The 14,148-nt window shown below is 38.6% G+C and overlaps 1 protein-coding gene across 2 annotated transcripts in view; it reads right to left on the bottom strand.

Moving 5' to 3' along the window:
* Positions 1-14,148, bottom strand: part of LOC126076905 (sodium/hydrogen exchanger 9B2) — a 56,575-nt gene that overhangs the window by 17,251 nt on the left and 25,176 nt on the right. For both annotated transcript variants that reach the window (XM_049885604.1, XM_049885605.1), the window contains 5 exons: positions 11,049-11,191; positions 10,018-10,145; positions 8,008-8,183; positions 4,470-4,576; positions 2,679-2,828 (listed from right to left, as the gene is read on the bottom strand). In XM_049885604.1, coding sequence (XP_049741561.1) covers positions 2,679-2,828; positions 4,470-4,576; positions 8,008-8,183; positions 10,018-10,145; positions 11,049-11,191 — 704 coding nt within the window. The remainder of the gene's footprint in view (positions 1-2,678; positions 2,829-4,469; positions 4,577-8,007; positions 8,184-10,017; positions 10,146-11,048; positions 11,192-14,148) is intronic.

Below are 14,148 nucleotides of genomic sequence, written 5' to 3'. Positions count from 1 at the left end.
GGCAGGATGCTTAGGTGCTCATGATGCCTGGGGCAGGGCTAAAAGGGACTCTCCCCTCTCTCCTAAAGCCCACTCCACCTAAGCCCAATACCCTGTGGCCTCAATACCCTCTCAACACCATGCTTCAGACAGCCCTTACTAATCCCTCCCTCTAAAATGAGACGATTCAGCATCACACTTGTTCTAATTTTATAATTAGACCCTTATATAGTGAAGGCCTTCTACCTGAATGCTATTTACCCACGATGAAATTCTGTCTCCAGCAGAGCCCCAAATTATATTATCACCTACATCTATAATCTCTTCATTAAGGAAAATAACACATGATCCTGCCAAGGTCAAATCTATAAAAACATATCTGGAAAATAAAATAAATGACAACCAGCTAACTTCCATAATGGAAATTAAGAAAAATAATAATCTTAGTGATCTTAAAAATCAATAAGGAAAATCCAAATAACTTGAAAACGGGCAAAGTCTTCTGAACAAACTGGCTGATAAATATGAAAAAATGACTAGCTTCACTCATAAAGAAATGCAAATCAGATTAATAATCATACATATTTTTCACCTATCACATTAACAAAGATTTGAAGAATGAAAATACTCAGGAGATCCTCTCCCATACTGTTGGTGGGAATATAAATTAGTGCAGCCTTTTGAAAGGGCAAACTGATACCATCAAAAATTTAAATGTGCATACTCTTTGATAGAGTAATTCTACTTCTAGAAATTTATCCTACAGATAAATTCAAAGATAAACTCTATTTTGTTAATTCTAAGATACACATCTTTTCACATTTTAATACTTCTGAAATTAGGATGGCATGTCATAGTTTAACTGGCAGCACATTTTTTTTTTTTTCATTCTTGGTGGCACATAAAATAATGGTGGTTCTTGGAAATGATAATGTCTTAGAGTTTATGAAATATGGTATATGTAAGGATACTTTACTGAGGCACTGTTTCTCTTAGCAGAAAACTAGAAACAACCTAACTATCTGTTAGTAGGAGACTGGTTAAGTAATGAGCCCAGATGTTGTAATGGTTAAGCGCTTGGCTGCTAACCAAAAGGTCAGTGGCCACTAGTTGCTCTGCAGGGGAAAAAAGACCTAGCTATCGGCTGCCTTAAAGATTCAAACCAAAAACAAAGCTGTTGTCATGGAGATGATTCTAACTCATAGCTAGTCTATAGGATAGAACATAAGGCGCTGTAATCTTTACAGAAGCAGATTGCCAGGTCTTTCTCCTGCAGAGCAGCTGGTGGGTTCGAACCACCAACCTTTCAGTTAGCAGCCTAGTGCCACCAGGACTCCTTTCTTGTGAAGATTACAGCCTAGGAAACTGTACGGGGTAGTTCTACTCTGTCCTATAGGGTCCTAGGGACTAGTTACAAGTCAGAATTGACAGAAAGTCACACAACATAGCTATAAAATGCAATACTCTCTAACAATCACACACAAAAAAAGGAAGGCATCATGAAAATATAACCATGATATATATTAAGTAAACACATCAAATTATAAATTGATACATAAGGAGAAAAAGTATATTCATGTGTGTGCGGCACTGTATATTTCATATGCATATAAATAGCTTTTATGATAAAAATGTTATTTGATATTAAAAAAGCACCTGGAATGAGAAGGAGGAGGGAAGGAGGGAGAGGGATATTCACTAATTAGATAATAGATAAGAACTACTTTAGGTGAAGGGAAAGACAACACACAATACAGGGGAGGTCAGCACAACTGGTCTAAACCAAAAGCAAAGAAATTGCCTGAATAAACTGAATGCTTCGAAGGCCAGTGTAGCAGGGGCAGGGGTTTGGGGACCATGGTTTCAGGGGACATCTAAGTCAATTGGCATAATAAAATCTATTAAGAAAACATTCTGCATCCCACTTTGGAGAGTGGCGTCTGGGGTCTTAAACACTAGCAAGCAGCCATCTAAGATGCATCAATTGTTCTCAACCCACCTGGACCAAAGGAGACTGAAGAACACCAAAGACACAAGGTAATTATGAGCCCATGAGACAGAAAGGGCCACATAAACCAAAGACTGCATCAGCCTGAGACCAGAAGAACTAGATTGTGCCTGGCTACAGCCATTGACTGCCCTGACAGGGAACACAACAGAGAACCCCTGAGGGAGCAGGAGACAAGTAGGATGCAGACCCCAAATTCTCATAAAAAGACCAGACTTAATGGTCTGACTGAGACTAGAAGGACCCCGGTGGTCAGGATCTGCAGACCTTCTGTTAGCCCCGGGCAAGTACCATTCCCAAAGCCAATGCTTCAGAAAGGGATTGGACTGGACAATGGGATAGAAAAAGATGCTGGTGAAGAATGATCTTCTTGGATCAAGTAGATAGTTGAGACTATGTTGGCATCTTCTATCTGGAGGGGAGATGAGAGGGCAAAGGGGGTGAGAAGCTGGAGAAATGGACACGAAAAGAGAGACTGGAGGGAAGGAGCGGGCTGTCTCATTAGGGGGAGAGCAGTTAGGAGTATTTAGCAAGGTGTATATTCTTTTATATAAATTTTTATACGAGCGACTGACTTGGTTTGAAAACTTTCACTTAAAGCACAATAAAAGCTAAAAAAAAAAAAAGCACCTGGAAAGAAAAAAAATTAATCTGCTCAGAAAGTAGTAACAGAACTTAAAATGAAATTCACCTTTTTGCTTCTCCATCCTATTCCTGCGAGGAACGCCATGACCAACGTGCACAGTCCTCCTGACCCAGGGAAACCAAAATACACACTGCTGAAAACAGCTAGCACAGAGAACCCCAAAACGAGGAATGCTCTCTTCCACGTAAGGTTGCCCTTTAGGAGAAAAAAAGTTAATTAACAAAGCTATTTCAAATAACTGATTTTTAGCTATTGATTTTTCTATAATAATAACTGATTTTTAGCTATTGATTTTTCTATAATATGAATTTATAGGAAAATTAAAATGCCTGCATCTGCATGCATAAATGCATGATGTAATATTTACCTTCTTTTCCTTAACAAAGGCAGAGTGAGTGTATACATAAATGTAGGTTCCTTTTCAGGAACACCAGTTATCTTCCTCATGTTGCTATGATGCCGAACAGGTTTCAGTGCACCTTCCAGACAAGATGGACTAGGAAGAAAGGCCTGGCAACCTACTTCCAAAAAATCAGCCTAGGAAAACCCTGGTTGTGTCTTTGTTCTGTTGTGCATGGGGTCACCATGAATTGGGGACAGACTGGACATCAGCTAACAACAACAACTGTTATCAATGCATAATTTCACAGAGTTGAATAGAGTAGCAGAAAAAAGTACATGGGCTTTGGATGCAGACAGACCTGGGTTAAAATTCTAGCTCTTTTATATCATTGGCATGTATGCAGTTGCTGCGTTATTTAACTTCTCCAAGTTTTGTTTCCTCATCCATTAAACTAGTATAAAAACATTTTACATCTTAGGGGTTTTGTGAAGGTTAAAGATACCATATTTCTCTATTATCTTCAGGCTCTCTGCTCTTTAATTTGGTGCTCCCTTGGTTTTTCTTTCTAAATCCTTGACTAGCAAGAAGTTTTAGGAGGCTTTTTTATAGATTAGAGTAGCTTTTTTTTTTTAGAAGTCTGATAACCATGTACTTTTCTCCCTTTACTTTCCTCTGTGCAGCCTTTTAAACATCTTGGTCACTTTAAGATGGAGGTTTTTTAAAGTACTTGATTTGATTTGGAGGCATGCAAGCTCTGGAGCTGGATGACCTGAGTTCAGTCCCAGCTCCACTGCTTTCTAGCTATGTGATCTCGTTCGAGTCCCTTATGCTGACAATCTCTTCGTCAGTAAAATGGTCATATTCATAGTACCCTCCTCATGGGTTATCCGGACTGCACTAGGTCAGCGCTGCCCAGATAACTTCCAGTGAAGACAGAAACATTCCATACTTGCACTATCCAGCACAATCGCTACTAGCCACTGTGGCTATTGACATGCAACTGAGAAAGTGATTTTTTTTCTTTTTTGATTTTTAAAAATTTATTGGGAAAAGGTCTACAAGTATCTTCAAAATTGTATGCACACTTAATATGAAGAAACAAATTAGAATAATTTAGAGTTTCAATAAAGTATTTTGATACTAACAAAAGAGACCAAAAAAAAAAAAGCCATTATATATCTTGATTTAGTTGAGTATAGTAAAAAAAAAAACTTGCATATCTTATTTTTTAAATTAATGATATCTGTTTTAGTGTGAAATTTAAAATGTACATAATATAAATAAGAGAAAAAATGTTTGGACTGCATTAAATATCTTACACATTTAATCCTCTTCATAAAGCTCATGGATGGCACTGAAACAGCAGGAAGCAACTTTAAACTGGGGGGCTATTTTCTAAACCATGTCTTTCACACTTGACTTTGATAGAAGCGTTTCAGAGTGTTTTTAATGGCATTTTGGAGCATTTCTTTCTCACAGATTATTTCTTTCACCTGGTCACTGCTTGGAAAGTACTGGATAAAAAATCCAAGAAGAGATCCAGCTGCCACACCGATTACCACCTCCAATACTCCTCTGAGGACATTAAAAATTGTGGAGCCTGAAAAAGACACAAAAATAAAAACTTCAGACAGAATTCTTAATCCTTAAATACTCCAGCTTTACTTCTACAATCATTGGAATGGAGCATCTGATCACATATGAGGAAGTTTACAGACCCTCTACATTCTTAAATATATGTGACTTAAAATGATCACATATGAGGAAGTTTACAGACCCTCTACATTCTTAAATATATGTGACTTAAAAAAGAACCTATAAGTTTTTTTTTAATCTTATAAGAAAGGTATGCATATAATTGGAGACAGATAATGAAATTAAAAATATGATTTGTGCAGTTTTTTTTTAATGCATTTGCTTCAAATAAAAATTTAGGGAAAGGGCCTAAGAAAATGTGAAAGACAAAAATCATAATTCAGAGCTAATTTGTTCCTGTGCATTGTTTGCAGAGGCTGAGTGACCCAGATCTAGCTAAGTTTTCAAATTATCGTTTAAGAGCCTGATTTTTAATCATAAGTGTGCATTGGTTTTAGTATCTCTGATATGTATAGACTGCAGTAACCTAAGAATCTGGAAATAAAAATAAAAAACCTCTTCTTACTGTAATGAGTACAAGGGACTTATTCCTTCTCAAATGTTTACTCTAAAAGTAAATCTGAAAAGAAATGATTTTTGAGATTGCTCTTGGAAGAGTCTTTATTTTTTGATTAACTTCTTTGAAAGAGGTAAGTAGAACCTATATTTTTCTCCATAGCATATAGGACTTAGGAAACTGTGATAGAAAATCTTTGTTAGAACACTGAGCAGAAAATTACATTAAGATCACTTCATACAAGCAGGAGATCAGTGGGATGCAGACCCCAAATTCTCACAAAAAGACCATACTTAATAGTCTGACTGAGACTAGAGGAATCCTGGCAGTCATGGTCCCCAAACCTTCTGTTGGCCCAGGACAGGAACCATTCCCGAAGACAACTCATCAGACATGGAAGGGACTGGACAGTGGGTAGGAGAGAGATGCTGATGAAGAGGGAGCTAATTATATCAGGTGGACACTTGAGACTGTGTTGGCATCTCCTGTCTGGAGGGGGGATGGGAGGGTAGAGAGGGTTGGAAGCTGGCAAAATTGTCACGAAAGGAGAGACTGGAAGGGCTGACTCATTAGGGGGAGAGCAAGTGGGAGTATGGAGTAAGGTGTATATAAACTTATATGTGACAGACTGACTTGATTTGTAAACATTTACTTGAAGCTCAATAAAAATTAAAAAAAAAAAAAGGATTACTCCATACACAAAGCCGCTCTTCATACACTGTTCTAAGGAAAAATGTACTCAGTAACTAGTTATTTCTTGTTATTGCAGCAACTGCCTCATGTAGTATTATTTTTGTTTAGGACAATTGTCTGCTAGGTAACGGTGTAACTGTCAAAAGCATCTCTCTGTGATATTAGCACAACACTCAAGTTATTACAGTAAATAATTTACTATAAGTACATAGAAAGTAGCTAATTTGTTTCAGACTCTGTTATATTAAAGTTGTTTAAAACAAACAAACAAACAAAAAAATCCTTGGGTCTCATCCCTGGAAATTTCAGTAAGTCTGGCAGGCCTGGGATCCACAGTTTAAAGGGGCATCTAGGTCGTCCTGATCCAGAAGGTCTATGGGCCACACCGGGAGGGAGGGGGCGGGGTTGGAGTGGGATCCCATTAGAGTCAATCAGGAAGGTTCTTCAGACTATGCACACTTTCTCTTCCCACTGCCAGCCCCACACCCGCCGCAACTCTGGATTATAAAAACCCCAGCCCTGACCCTCCCCACTGCCCTCCTCTCCCCTCCCCCTGTGATAGTAATGCAAACGCTATTGCTCTAAAGCAACACTTAATCTTGACTGCACTGGTTTCCATTCTCAGAGTTTCTGGCTGAATTAGTTTAAGGAAGTCCCTGGGTGGTAAAAAACAGTTAATATGCTCAGCTGCTAACAGAAAGGCTGGAGGTTCAAGTACACCCAGAGGTGCTTCAGAAGAAAGGCCTGGTGATCTGCTTCCGAAAAATCAGCCATTGAGAACCCTGTGGAGCACTAGGTTTTCTGCTCCGCAAGGGGTCGACATGAGTTGGAATCGACTCAACGGTAGCTTGTTGGTTGGTTGGTTTAGAGTCCATATATGGGTATTTTTAAAAATTCCCCAAATAATTCTAATATGTAACCAAGGCTGAGAACAATTGTTTTAAAGGTATGTACCAGGAAAGCAGTGAGAAAATAAGTCTGATGAAGAACTGCAGAGTTAGAATAAAGACAAGAGTGCAGAACTGATCTAATAGGTAAAAAAGGATCCTCATTGGTTCTTAAGGAGGTAACACTATGAAAACAATGGTGTTAGAAGATTAATTTGCTAGTATAGACAGCAGGCACCATAAGGCAGGAATGGGCTGGAAGGCAGACTCTGGGGCAGTGTGAAGAGGTGACACTCTGGTAACTGGCATAAATCACACATAATCATAAAATGCGATGATAATTATAGGGGTTGGAGAAACTGAAAACACATGACTTACCAAGTAGGTATGTTCCCACATAATAATCTGAAGCTAAATTTAGGCTGCAATTACATTTTGTCAATAATATAAGGTTCAAAATTGTCTCTCTCCATCTTGGAAGATAATATTAAGAAATGCGAAGATTAAGATAATAACAACCCCAAAACCAAACCCATTGCTGTCAAGTCGATTCCAACTCATTGCAACCCTATAGGGCAGAGGAGAACTGCCCCACAGGGTTTCCAAGGCTGTAATATTTATGCAAGCAGACTGCCACATCCTTCTCCTGTGGAGTGGCTGGTGGGTTTGAACCACCGACCTTTAGGATAGCAGCCAAGCGCTTAACCACTGCGCCACCAGGGCTCCTTAAAGGGTAATAAAGGTGTTAAAGAATAAAAAATGCCTTAAATTCCTCTTTTATTATTATATAAAACGAGATAGATTCATATCAGACACAAATAAAGTATTTCTTGTTTACAAGAATCAATGAAACCCATTAAAACCATTGATGTCACTACCCATGAAATGCTAAAAAAGAGGGGACAGAAATTGTCCCTCTTTTAGAAGCATTCTGTTCCTTCTGCTTGGATGGCTCTGACACTTGTGGTCATTGAAAAAAATCTACTCATCCTTCGTATTGTCTCCAAGATTAAACTTTCCCAGATCCCTCCATGCAGAAGCTGTTCTCCTCCTTCTTTAAACCTCACTACTTTGTACCCCCTTATTGCACTTCCTGCAGTCTCTGGAACAGCCAATCTCCAGAGACAGGAAGGGAGTAAAGGTACCTACTGGTCCCCCCGGGTACAGAACTCCTGGAGTTGTTTTCTCTACTTTTATTTTGCCGTAATCAATTATCAAGCAAATATGCTAGGCTTATAACATTTTAGTCTATGTCTCTAGAGTGCAAGGGAACAGTACGTTGTGAACTGCCTAGTTTACCTGTGGAAAATGCTATGCCTAAGCACGTGTTAAAGCCTGTGATGGCCAGAATGTCATCAAAGCTGCCGGCAGCCATGAGTAAGGTTGGGACACCTTTTTCAACACCATAGCCTCCTTCCTGCAAAAGGAGCATTGAAGGCACCACAACGGCTGGAGATACAGCACCTAAAACAAAACTAAGCAGGCAGCACTTTAAACATTTCTGATAGTATCTAAATATCTTTCTTTTTTAAAAAAAAATATAATAATTGCACTTTTTCTAGAGACTAGACTTTGTAGACTTTTACCTAAAGTCCTTCAAATGGCAGAGAAGCGCTAAACCAGAAACTCACATAAACAAATTCCACAGAACACTGTTTTTTAAAGTGTGGCCATAGACAACCTACAATGGAAATGCTTAGGTTAGGTGTATTAAAAAAAAAAAAATTACATACATATATTTTTATACATATACACATATATATATATACGTATCAAACCAAACCAAATCCATTGCCGAGTTGATTTTGACTCATAGTGACCTTACAGGACAGAACAGAGCTGCCCCAGAGGGTTTGCAAGGAGCAGCTGATAAATTCATATGGCCACCCTTTGGGTTGGGAGCTCTTAATCACTGCTCCACCAGGGCTATATATATTATTTATTTATTTATTTTGTTGAGTGGTATAGAAGATCTGTCCCTGGGTGGTGCAAATGGCTAATGTGCTTAGCTGCTAACTGAAAGCTGGAGGTTCAAGTCTACCCAGAGGTGCCTCAAAAGAAAGGCCTGGAGACTACTTCTAAAAAACCAGCCATTGAAAATCCTATGGAGCACAGTTGTCACAGTTGTACTGTGACACACACGGGGTAGCCATTAGTCAGAATTGATTGGATGGCAAATGGTGAATGTAAGACCTAATGGGGTTAAGCCCCAGAAACCTGCCTTTTTCTTAAAACATTCATGTTATGAGGCTTGAAAAACACTGCCATGTATATTTTAGATTGGAAGCCAGTGACACCAACAAGACTCAGTATGTAAAGTAAGACGAGAGATTAGGAGGAGAAGGTCATGATGACAGTGATAGTGGTGATAACAACAGCAAGGAGCACTTCACATGCCAAACACTATTTTAAGCACTTTACATGTATTAACTAATTTGATACCCTATGAGGTCGATTCAATCATAATCATCATTTTATAAATAAGGATCAAGGCCCAGAGGGATTAAGTAATTTGCCAAAAGTCACAAGCTAGAAAGTTGCAGAGCTGGGATCTGAACCCAGGCAGTATAGCTCCAGAATCTCAACCATGACAAGTATGAACTTCTCACTTTTTACCCACTTAACCAAAACCAGTTGCTATAAAGTTGACTCCAACTCACGGCCGCTTCATGTATGTCAGAGTAGGACTCTGCTCCACAGGGTTTTCAGTGCCTGATTTTTCGGGAGTAGAGTTCCAGGCTTCTCTTTTGAGGTGCCTCTGGGTGGACTGGAACATGGAACCTTTCAGTTAACAGTTAAGCTTAACCATTGCACCACTGAAGGCCTCTTCTTACCTATTTATTAATACCAAATACTAAGTACTTTGTTATTTATTCTCTTATCATGGTTCTTAATCATGTGAAGTAAGGACTGACAGCAGGAGAAAGAGACAAGAGAACCACCAAATCACAACAGTCTGGTGACAAGGAAGGAGGAAAACATCCTAGGCGTTAATGGCTGTTATGTGTTTATTATCCTTTGTACAGACTTAAGGCGAGATCCTGTATCTCTCTCACCAGTATGGAACCAGGGGTAGGTAAAAGACCATTACTTCTTCAATTAGTTTAACTTATTGTAATCATTGTAAAAGTTAGCATCTATAGAAACAAATACTATATTTTAAAGTTAGGGTATTTAGATTATGCTGGAATGTCTACGGTGTATCTTCTGATGTCCTGAAGTAAAGGCTAATATGCATTCTCTTGTACGGAATCACAGAAAGGCCTAAAATCTGTGTATGTTTTCATATGAACAAGGAAAAATCATTACCCCAGTATAAATCCCCATTGCCATGGTAAACCCATTAGGAAGTGGGCAAGAAGGGCAGAAGTGCATGCCTCCACAAGACAAGGACCCATGGATAGTCTCACACAAACACCCTTCAATTTCTTCAGGGCCTGAAATATAAAAATAGACACATTAAATAATTCTCTAAAGACATGCAGAGAAGGACTTGAGGTATGAGATGATCTTAAACTTTTTCTTCAGTATAGAGACCACATTTGGGTCGACGTAAACCTTCCACGTTATGAGTTTCATTTGCAAACACTTCAGTGTTATAAGTGTTTTAAATTTATTTATAATCACACCGAGATAGGTACCACTATTCTCCCCGTTTTTCACATGTCTTCTTGCAAAAAGGCACAACTTATTTTGTTCAAGGTGGTCATGAAACTGGTGAGTGGTGGAGCCAGGTTTTCAGCTCAGACAAGCAGCTGACAGAATCTGTGTTCATAATCCCCACACTAGCTGACTTAACCCTCTCAGTACTAGCTTTATTTATCCTCTGTGTCCCCAGAGTGAAGCTAGAGTGAAAAGCCTCATTTGGTTCATGACTTCCCCCAAAAACATTTATTCCTGCATTCAAAACATACATGGAAAAGAAAACAAAAACAGGAGTCTCATTTTATACACTAGGAAGTTTCCTGAGCCAGAATACTTTTAGCCCTAAGCATGTATATAGGGTTTTACACACCAAAAACAAGGTGTCTTCTCCTTCACTGACTGTAGTTTATACCTATGGCCCGTATCTCTGTCAGAGAGAAGGGGAGCCTTTATTCTTGGTGCTGCCCCCACTTCACTTTCTCCAAGAAAGCACAGGAATATGTTCTGAGGTCTTGTGAAGCATAACGTACTAGCTGCACAACAGTCCTGTACGAAATAAATGGTACTCCCTCCTTGAGATTGTCATGCAAAGTGTCCACATCCATTCTGTAAAGCTCAGTGATTCTAAACACTTGGCAGTATTAAAAAAAAAAAAAAAAATTCCTATTCAGTGATTAGAAATCCCCACCTCATACCTCTGAATCCAGTCCAAGGCCGGCACGAACCAATATGATAGACAGGGCTATGCTTCTCAAAGAGGAAGACCATTTGTGCTCAATCTGCACATTATCACTGACAACCGGGACATTCCTGATGAGAAACCCAGCAAGCAGCATACCTTGAACGGAGAAGTCAAACAGCTCTTGTTGTTAGTTTCCATATACAGAAAATGTTTCTCAGCACGTTAGATGTGCAAGAGACGACTGTATAATCCTAGGAACCACTTCCTTTACGCTTAGTCCTTGGATAGAATCAAGTTTTTAATTTAAGAAATTAAAGTAATACAATAAATTAGAGGTGCAAAAAAAAAGATTTTGATATGCAGACTAAAAAGATAGATTAGGATGGTTAATATCCTGCAAAATACCTGAAGCCCAAAAGTAAGAAACAGGATGTAGCATTTGTAAAGCCTGTGATCAGATTCTAAATATAAAATGCTTTATTGGAGTGTCCAATTCAGTCATCCCTTTGGGTACAAGGAGCAAACAGTTCCTGAAATTATCTACTATGTTAGGTTACCTAAAATATCAACAAATACTTACATGGGTTCCATTTTACCTTCAAATCAGATAATTTAGAAATGCCTAACCTATTTTGTGTTCAAGCAAAGGCTTTGGTGAACTATGATGGGATGGACAACACTGCTCTGTCAAGTCAGCTGGTGACTCTTCTTTCATTCATCCATTCCACATTTACCAAATGCTTTCAGTATTTTAGACACTATGTCCGCTGGTCTTGTGGTTCCTGCTGATTGCACCAGTGCCACCGTTTCTCTGCTTCTCAGCTCTGCTGTCCTTGTCGCTATTTCCCTTGGTCTTCAGTGTTATTAGCTCAGTATTACAGCCCTTGACCATTATCACAGCTCTTTTATTTGAATCTAGGAGGTCCTCAGTGCAGGAACCCTGAGTCTGAAGGACATGCTGCTCTCCAGGCTCTGGTTCTCAAAAAATCTCTGTGAGATTGACCACTTATATAGGAAACCAGAAAAAAAAAATTGTGGAGTCGATTTCGACTTAAAGCAACCTCATAGGGTTTCCAGGGCTGTAAATTTCCATGGAAGCAGACTGCCATGTCTTTCTCCCATGGAGCCGCTGGTGATTTCGAACCACTGACCCTTCGGTTAGCAGCCCATCCTTTAATCACTAGACCACCAGGGCTCCTTGCTATATTGGTAAACTCCTTGTCAATTTCAAGGTATGGCTTTCCTAGCAGGACAGTGAACTGACCAATTTTACTGGATGAATTGCAAGCCACTTAGATGGATAGCAAACCAATCAATCACAGCAAGACACTTAGGGAGAGAGCAAACGACCAATCCTTGCAAGGCGCTTAGATGGACAGCAAACAGATCAATCACTCGGCAGATCGTAGTCTGGCCAATTGTTTTCGAAGAATTGTAAACCCAGGGCCAGAAAGGCCACATAAAAGAAACCCACTGTATCACATTTGCAATGCCTAAGAAATTACTGAATGAAGATGTTAATCATCAAGGGCAAATAATATCAGAGAAAAAGAGATGACCAGGCATTATGTACCCATGAATTACCTATGAAGTACTCTTGCAAAAACTAAAGCAAAAAAAAAACCAAAAAAACAAAAGTATACATATATATATATATATATATATATACACTTTAGGTTTTAAGGACTATACAAAAGCAAACCTTCTGATCTCACAATGAATTTACATAAAAGGGACAGAGGAACATGCTAAACACCACCTTTGGGAAATAATCAGCAAAATTTAGCCTCTGTGAAACATTACATCAAAACCAATTTTTTTTTTCAATAATGATTTGCTTTAAAATAACTTGGGAGTAGATGAAATAAGGTTGCCTATGTATTGATAATTTCTGCCCAGTTTTTAAAATTTCCATAACACAAATTTTTAGGGAAAAAAATATCCCTCTACCAGGGAAAGTGTTCAACCAAGGGAGAGGTCCCATGGGCTGAAAGGCAAGAAGGGGACAACTGCTAAATCAAAACCAGGCCATTGGCAACGGAAAAGTGTCTCAGGGTAATTGTTTCACATTCATTTCAGAAACAAACAAAAGTGCTCCCTCATCACCCATCCCTGGCAATTATTTCAATAAACTCTTAAAAATATAGAACAGGCAATCATCACGTGTATTCTGTCTTAATACGTCTTCTTTAAGGATTCAGATAATGTTTTCATTTTGGATAATGGTCCTAACACTGTAAAGAAAAGTCAAACTTTATCACAAGTGTAACACTATAAAAAGAGACATAAGATATATCATGTATGTGCTTTCCAGAGTATTTTCAGTTATCTTGGGAGATTACATGTGATCACTGCAAAGCTTTCTCTCTTTGCAATGTGGTATGTTTTGCTCATCCCAACAATAGACTTGGATTGGTAAAAAGAAGTTGAGGAGTAAAGAACATTTCTATAGAGTCTAGAACATTGGTCTTCAGCTTCAGCTGCATATTATAATATTAGAATCATCTGGGGAGCTTTTAAAAATTCTAAAAATTAAAAAAATTCTAATGCCCAGGCTGTATTCCAAACTAATTAATCCAAGATCTTTGGGAATGGGACCCAGGCATCAGCATTAAAAAAAAATTCAACAGATGATTCTCACACGCAGTCAGGCTTCAGAACTAATGATCTTTTTCCTTAGAGTGTGGTCTTGGAGTTTATTAGAAATGCATAATAATCTCAGGCCCTACCTCAGACCTGTTTAGTTAGAATTTGCACTTTGACACAATCTCAAGGTCATTTCTATGTACGATAAATTTTGAGAAGCACTGATATAGATGCAGGGGTCAGCAAACATTAGCTGTAAAGGGCCAGATAATATATATTTTAGGCTCTGCAGTCCCTACAGTCTCCATTACAATTTCGAAACTCTGCTGTTATAGTGTAAAAGTAGCCATACACAATATGTAAACAAATAAGGCTGGATGTGTTCCAATAAAACTTCATTGATAAAAAAACACATGGGTTGCCAACCAGTGATCTATAGAACACAGGCACAATTAGAAACATTTTCACAATAATTCAGTTAATAACTTTGCTGTTGTCGTGTGGTGTCGAGTTGATTTAGGCTCATA

Source organism: Elephas maximus, chromosome 5 (assembly GCF_024166365.1).
Source record: "Elephas maximus indicus isolate mEleMax1 chromosome 5, mEleMax1 primary haplotype, whole genome shotgun sequence".
Classification (NCBI taxonomy): Eukaryota; Metazoa; Chordata; class Mammalia; order Proboscidea; family Elephantidae; genus Elephas; species Elephas maximus.
The sequence above is the reverse complement of the archived record's forward strand: the minus strand, read 5'-3'. Positions and strand labels throughout refer to the sequence as shown.